This window comes from Nerophis ophidion, linkage group LG09 (assembly GCF_033978795.1).
Source record: "Nerophis ophidion isolate RoL-2023_Sa linkage group LG09, RoL_Noph_v1.0, whole genome shotgun sequence".
NCBI classification, from domain to species: Eukaryota; Metazoa; Chordata; class Actinopteri; order Syngnathiformes; family Syngnathidae; genus Nerophis; species Nerophis ophidion.
In genome coordinates, this window is record NC_084619.1 from 590,662 (window position 1) to 599,171 (window position 8,510).

At 36.7% G+C, this 8,510-nt stretch overlaps 1 protein-coding gene across 1 annotated transcript in view; it reads left to right on the forward strand.

Annotated features, from left to right (window-relative positions):
- LOC133559757 (KH domain-containing, RNA-binding, signal transduction-associated protein 2-like) overlaps nt 1-8,120 on the forward strand; it is a 97,837-nt gene extending 89,717 nt beyond the window's left edge. The window contains exons 6-8 of the mRNA XM_061911827.1: nt 17-99; nt 1,621-1,679; nt 5,566-8,120. Of these exons, the coding sequence (XP_061767811.1) occupies nt 17-99; nt 1,621-1,679; nt 5,566-5,660 (237 nt within the window). The 3' untranslated portion in view covers nt 5,661-8,120. The remainder of the gene's footprint in view (nt 1-16; nt 100-1,620; nt 1,680-5,565) is intronic.
- The last annotated feature ends 390 nt before the right edge of the window (nt 8,121-8,510 follow it).

An 8,510-nucleotide genomic window follows, 5' to 3' on the forward strand; every position in this document is an offset into this window, starting at 1 on the left:
CCGTGCTGCCTCACAGGGCTACGACGACGGATACGGAGGAGAATACGACGACGAGAGCTACGACGCCTATGACGACAACTACAGCAATCAGTCAAAGAGGTGACGTTTAATATTCAGCATTTGGCTCGGTTGCACTGAACGATACTGTTCATTTACATGAAACCATCTCCCGACTTGGTATGAAAACGAAAATAAATGATTGGAATAAAAAGCAGATTTAGTTTTTTTTATCTCCACACATACAGTCGTGGTCAAAAGTGTACATACACTTGTGAAGGACATAATGTCATGGCCGTCTTGAGTTTCCAATTATTTCTACAACTCTTATTTTTTTGTGATAGAGTGATTGGAGCACATACTTGGTTGTCACAAAAAACATTAATAAAGTTTGCTTCTTTTATGAATGTATTATGGGTCTACTGAAAATGTGAACAAATCTGCTGGTTTAAAAGTAGACATACAGCAATGTTAATATTTGGTTACATGTCCCTTGTCACGATTCACTGCAATAAGGCACTTTGACTCCAGTACTCTGGAATGCCCTCCCGGTAACAGTTCGAGATGCCACCTCAGTAGAAGCATTTAAGTCTCACCTTAAAACTCATTTGTATACTCTAGCCTTTAAATAGACTCCCTTTTTAGACCAGTTGATCTGCCGTTTCTCTTCTTTTTCTTCTATGTCCCACTCTCCTTTGTGGAGGGAGTCCGGTCCGATCCGGTGGCCATGTACTGCTCGCCTGTGTATCGGCTGGGGACATCTCTGCGCTGCTGATCAGCCTCCGCTTGGGATGGTTTCCTACTGGCTCCGCTGTGAACGGGACTCTCGCTGCTGTGTTGGATCCGCTTTGGACTGGACTCTCGCGACTGTGTTGGATCCATTATGGATTGATCTTTCACAGTATCATGTTCTCATATGTTCTCATAGTCATCAGTATCATCAGTATCACAGTATCATGTTCTCATAGTCATCATTGTCACCGACGTCCCACTGGGTGTGAGTTTTCCTTGCCCTTATGTGGGCCTACCGAGGATGTCGTAGTGGTTTGTGCAGCCCTTTGAGACACTAGTGATTTAGGGCTATATAAGTAAACATTGATTGATTGATTGATTGATAGCCATCCACAAGCTTCTGGTGAAATTTTTGACCACTACTCTTGACAAAATTGGTGCAGTCCAGCTACATTGGTTGATTTTCTGACAAGGACTTGTTTCTTCAGCATTGTCCACACGTTTAAGTCAGGACTATGGGAAAGCCATTCTAAAACTTAATTCTAGCCTGATTTAGCCATTCCTTTACCACTTTTGACGTTTGTTTGGTGTCATTGTCCTGTTGGAAGACCCAACTACACCCAAGACCTAACCTCCGGGCTGATCATTAAAGGTTGTCCTGAACAATTTGGAGGTAATCCTCCTTTTTCCAGTCACTCTATCACAAAAAATAAGAGTTGTAGAAAATATTGGAAACTCAAGACAGCCATGACATTATGTTATTTACAAGTGTATGTAAACTTTTGACCACAGCTGTATATGCTGTAAACTAATAACAGCTTCATACATTTAATGATAGTAATGAAATAGAACATGATGAGATCTGTGCTTGTTGATTCCTTTCTCATCTAGCATCTCAGATTACTACGAATACGGACAAGCAACAAACGACGATTCCTACGATAACTATGGTAAGTCAATATTGCATATTGTGTGCATAAACATGTATGGACATAAACCTTTATATCTCCCAAAAAGCAAATATCAAAGCAATTAAATGTTGGGTTAAAATCAATCCAATTGAATTAGCAGTGGAAAATTCCAAACTTATTTTAAGTAAATACTGTTAGGAATCCTGACAAAATTCAGAACAAAATGATCGTATTGACTGGAATATAAAACAACCTTGTCTTTTTTCAGCACCTATTTTTTGAAATATGATATGAATTCTCAATTTACGAACTTGAATAGAAGGGTTTCGAGACGAAGCTCTTAACTCAAAACAAGTGGTAATAAGTCGGCTCCTATTGAAATTAATCTAAACGGTGCAATTTTAACATGTAACATGCATTTTCAAAATAACAAATATCTGGATAAGAAATATTGTGTAAAAAAACAATACAATAAAAACAGCAGATTTATGAAGTAATGTAATAATATTTTACAGGATTTACCTTGGAGAGTGCACTTCTAGGGTATCTCCTTCCAACTGCTTATTTGTCAAACACACCATCAGTGGCTTTCTCATTTTTTAATGCTTTTCGGATATTATTTTAACGTCCATGGCTAGCATTGGACTCAGTCTGCTTCAGTATGTTCCTGACTGGCAGTGATACGCTCGAATTGCTTCACCAAATCTTCCACACCCTCAGTCACGTTTTTGATTATTTATTTTTTTAATTAAATTAATATCATTCACTTCTTAATCTCAGCACTGTCCTCGCTCTCTTTCTTCCTTCCCAATCTCTATCTATAATCTGGGACATTTGCTACGCTAACTAAAGACACGGTTGTTTGTAAGTAAAATTTTTGCTTGCATTTTAAAGAATAACAATGAGCAAAGAGACAGCTCTTATTTGAATATACTTTTAAATTGAGGTATAACTGTATTGTGTTTAAGTGACAGAAAAGACAACTTTTTTGGCGTCGCTGGTTGGTTTGCATGAATTAATCTCTAAAGCCTCAATATAAGCCAATGTTATCTTGTATTTTTCCAGTTTGTATGGCAAGTAAAATATGTTGTCTTATAGTCGGTCAATACGGTTCGGATTGTTATAGTATGATGACAGTGGTTGTTGCTGTTATATCTTTAAAAAAAAATATATATATATATATAAAAAAAAAAATTGTATATATATGTGTGTATATATATATATATATATATATATATATATATATATATATATATATATATATATATATATATATATATACACATATATGGGGTGTAATGGTACGTGTATTTGTATTGAACCGTTTCGGTACGGGGATTTCAGTTCGGTGCGGAGGTGTACCGAACGAGTTTCCAGACGGACATATTAAGTAGCGTAAACAATACTCAAAATGACGGACATTTTAGGCATTTAAGAAACTCTGCCCAGAAAGCCCCGCAAAAGAGGACATTTCCGGTGAAAAGAGGCTGTCAGGGCAGAGTTTCTTAAATGCCTCAAATGTCTGGCATTTTGAGTTATGGTTCTGTGTATTGACAATGTACGTTCAGTGTTAAGAAGGGGTTAAAAACAAAACATATTGTGTGTGCAACAGCAGCATTTGTGAGGGAGGGGCAGAAAGCGAGAGTTATGATGAATGCGCATGCGTCTCCAGGCTCTGCTTTTTATCCATTGATTTATTAGATTTATTTTTTTAATATCTATAGCAGGGGATGTCAAAAGTGTGCCCCGGAGGCCATTTGCGGCCCACAGCTAATGTTTTAAAGGCCCACGGCACATTCTAAAAAACTATTAAAATAAACAAAAACATAACAAAAGTGAAATAAAGCTTGAAGGTTAAATGTAATCTAGAAAAAGTTGCAATGTTGACTAATAAAACAAAGCTGTTTTTTTTTCTTTCAAACTGTCATTGCTCAAAACGTATTATTGAATCAAAATCAATGTTATTATGAATTATTGACCTATCCAAGGTTCCCATTTTGCAAATTTGGTAAATAATTAAGCCCAAAAAATTTATTTTTGTAGTTTTCTTACTGTACCGAAAATGAACCAAACCGTGACCTCCAAACCAAGGTACGTACCGAGCCAAAATTTTTGTGTACCGTTACACTCCTAATATATATATATATATATATATATATATATGCATATATATATATATATATATATATATATATATATATATATATATATATATATATATATATATATATATATATATATATACACACAGTGGGGCAAAAAAGTATTTAGTCAGCCACCGATTGTGCAAGTTCTCCCACTTAAAATGATGACTGAGGTCTGTAATTTTCAACATAGGTACACTTCAACTGTGAGAGACAGAATGGGGGGAAAAAATCCAGGAATTCACATTGTAAGAATTTTAAAGAATTTATTTGTAAATTAGTATTTGGTCAAACCTTCAAAGCTCTCACTGATGGAAGGAGGTTTTGGCTCAAAATCTCACAATACATGGCCCCATTCATTCTTTCCTTAACACGGATCAAACGTCCTGTCCCCTAGCAGAAAAACAGCCCCAAAGCATGATGTTTCCATCCCCATGCTTCACAGTAGGTATGGTGTTCTTGGGATGCAACTCAGTATTCTTCTTCCTCCAAACACGACGATTTGAGTTTATACCAAAATGGATACATAGATGATACAGCAGAGGATTGGGAGAATGTCATGTGGTCAGATGAAACCAAAATAGAACTTTTTGGTATAAACTCAACTTGTGTTTGGAGGAAGAAGAATACTGAGTTGCATCCCAAGAACACCATACCAACTGTGAAGCATGGGTTTTGGAAACATCATGCTTTGGGGCTGTTTTTCTGCTAAGAGGATAGGACGATTGATCCGTGTTAAGGAAAGAATGAATGGGTCCATGTATCGTGAGATTTTGAGCCAAAACTTCCTTCCATCAGTGAGAGCTTTGAATGTTTGACCAAATACTTATTTTCCACCATAATTTACAAATAAATTCTTTAAAATTCCTACAATGTGAATTCCTGGATTTTTTTTTTCACATTCTGTCTCTCACAGTTGAAGTGTACCTATGATGAAAATTACAGACCTCTGTCATCATTTTAAGTGGGAGAACTTTCACAATCGGTGGTATTTAATCAGCCACCGATACTTTTTTGCCCCACTGTGTATGTATATATATATATATATATATATATATATATATATATATATATATATATATATATATATATATATAAAACTTATCGTATTTGCAAACATAGCTGAAGCTTTAATCCTTTTGAAAAATTATGTTTTGATCACATACTCCTGGTGTCGGCTATTATACATTACACACAACATTTATCTTTCTTTGTTGCATTTGTTTGGAAGCCACTCCTCCTTTCTTCTTGGCTCTTGGCATCAGTCGCAGCCAGAAGGAGCTCAGGGGAATAATTGTTTCACATTGTGAAGGTGGAGTGTTTTGCCTTTTGGACAGGGGCCCTCGTCGGCTCATTCCAGAGGAGAGATAAGAAAAAAAAAATCCTCTACCAGCGTTTTCTTTGCAAAAACATCAACTGGCCTTCTTGCTCGCCACATGACAGTGGCGCTATAAAATGTTTTTTTTTTTTACACACACCTAAAAAACCAAGAAGGGCAGTCATTTGATTTTCTGCGCCATAAACATTTTCCTATTTGGAAGCTTGTTCAATGTGCCATGCAGAAGAGGCGTTCCTCCTTTTTTTGTAACGTGGCTTTAAGGAAGGAAAGGAGCTGCTGGCTGTCAAATTGCATCGTTGCTTCAACAGAGGCCAAAGACCTCGTAAAAATTTATTTTGTGTAAATTCTCTGCAGCCCGGGGAGGAAATTTGCTCATAAAGAATATTCAGTCACCGATATCCGTGCACACTCACTGAGGTGGTTTTTTTTACTGCTTTTCCAGAGGAGGAGTGGCCCACTTCACGTCCCAGTCTTAAAGCTCCGCTCCTACAGCTGACAAGAGGGGGATACAGAAAACATCCCTATGGTAGATACTGAAGGTGCTCCATACATATGGCTTGTCTAATTATTCATGATATTTATTTAGATTTATTTCAAAAAATGTTTGCCCAAAACCCGTTAAAGCAGCTGTTTTCAAAGTGTGAAATGAGCACCTCAAAAACTATACTAATTAGAATGCATTAAAAAAACATGTGTTCTTGTCTTACATAAGGATTACAAATGACAGGCAAAATCCCCCCTAAAAAGTGCAGTTCCCCTTTTTACATGTGGGTTGGCGTGTATCCTCTCATCGATTTCTTCTACGCTTCTGAGGCTGGAATAAGTCCAGCGCTCCCTCAAGGTGGAACATGTTAGTGCAATTGAAGTTTGGATGCGGCACACAAAATAAAATGATAAAATAATCTCTCAAAGCCATCAAATATATTCTGATCTAAATTGAGACACCTGGAAAAAAAATCATAGAGATGAGGATGAAAGGACCATAATGCCTCTGAATTTACTCTCTAAAATCAAAATTCACATCCTTGTCTCGATTGCAACTAAGTGTGAGGTCATTTTTGAACTGTGTCTATTTAATTAACAATACATATGCAAAATCTATCAATTCATTTGATTTATTTTTTTGACAGTTAATATTAAACTGTCAGCCGTCATGCTCCCCCTAGCTGTCTAAGGTTATCATGATGCGTCACAACTCCACACACATTTGTACTAAACAAAAGTCTTAACATCACCAAAAATATCAGGGTGGTTATAATAAATGAAACAAAGTTTCACACATGGAGTTACATCCATCCAGGTGCATACACACACTACTTTACCATGACAAAACTTAGACACTTGAAAAGCACTCACAACACATTTGTTTTTCTTTTCCAATACATTCTAACTCGTAAATAAACACTAGAAAGTGTCAGCCAACAATGGACGTAATGGATATTGATCTAGTCCTTCTATAAAGCCTTTTAAAAATATCCAAAACCTTCATAAACATTTCTGGTCAACACTTCCCACTTCCTGCTAAATTCAAACTTGTGAATGGATACTCACTGTGGAATGACAAGTGAGTATCCAATCACAGTCTCGTTAACATCAGGCTACCTAGATAGGCTACGGTCAACAACTTGTGATCTGATTGGCTATCGTAACTATCTCAACTCTGTGTTCTCAAATTCATCTGCCAACGGTCCCAATGAGTATCCAATCACAGGACGCGTAAATGTCATGTTCAACCTTAGGCCATCTAGAAGGTCTGACTGTCAACAACTCGTGATCTCATTGGCTATCGCAACTGTCTATCACCTGTATGTCCCCGTTCTCTTACAGTGCACGGACGCCCGCATTGTTGATTTCTGAAGGCCTCTGGGAGATTTCATACAGCATGGCAACAAAAGCTAGCTGAATTCTGATTGGATACAAACTAAAACTAAGAACAACACCACTGGAAGGAGCATAATACGATGTGAAGAGAATATGAATCATTTTAGATATTTAGGGAAAGTAAATAAAAAAATAATTGTATCTTAAATTCTGATCATGATTTCTGATTATGTTAGGCCTGCAAAGAAGGCCTTGCTGGCTATCACTGGTAAAAATTCTGTAAGTACATATGTAATATAGCCATAGGCACATTTAAAGTAACGTGTAAAATGTACGTATTTTGGTCATTTTAAGCATACAGCGACACATTAATTTCACAGACGCGTCACGTTCACTATTTCCTTCAACAACAGTTATAACTAATTATGGCAGATTTCATGAGAGACACAGCAACGATTACTTTGGGACAAATGATGACACAGAACTTTATCTTGTTGACCCAGAACATCCAGAGAAGGAGTTAAAAGTTTTGGCCTTGTTCACACTGCAGGTCAATTCAGACTTTTTTGCCCATATGCGACATTTTTTTTTCCATGTCCGCGTGTACTGCGCAACCCCCAATTTTTCATGTCCGACCCAGGCCGTTTTCATACGTGGAAACAGATTGGATATATATGCAATGCGTCCTCGATGTGAATGCTCCCACACCAGGGGTCACCAACCTTTTTGAAACCAAGAGCTACTTCTTGGGTACTGATTAATGCGAAGGGCTACCAGTTTGATACACACTTAAATAAATTGCCAGAAATAGCTCAATTTGCTCAATTTACCTTTAACTATATTTTATTATTAATAATTAATGATATTTATCTTTGTGGAAACACTGATCATCTTAATGATTTCTCACAATAAATATGTATAGAAAAAGATAAATATCAATATGGAACACTTTATTTTTATATTTTCTCTAAGTGCACATTTTTCAAATTGAACATTTTCAAATGATCACTTCGAAGACAGTCTTGTGAAATCACAATATCCCATTTTAACTAGCTAGCAACTAACATTTTTTAACAAATCATAAATTACTTTGCACCATGTTTGTACAAATAATAACTCATGTAAAATACAAAAGTCAACTCTCAAATGTTTAAATAAATCATGTCACACTTTGAACTGGACACCAAATCTGTTATCTGTTTCTTTGTCAGTTAGTGGGAAGCCTGGCATTGCATGCTGTTAACTAGTGTGTTGTACTCTGGTGTGTAACTTGACACTGCAACTCTGAGTGAGTCTTGCAGATGTGCATCAGTGAGGCGTGTTCTGTGTTTGTTCTTGATGAAGTTCATGTCAGAAAAGGCTATTTTACAAAGATAAGTTGAACCAAACAGGCTTGCAACCTCCATAGCTGCTGCGCATACACCACTGTACTTTTCTGTGTCAACAAGGCACCAAAGGTTTGGTGCAGCCTGGTGGGCTGTAAATCGTCAGGAAAGAAGAGGAAGGAATTTAAAAGGTAAAAGGGTACATGTGTTTAAGAATCCTAAAATCATTTTTAAGGTTGTA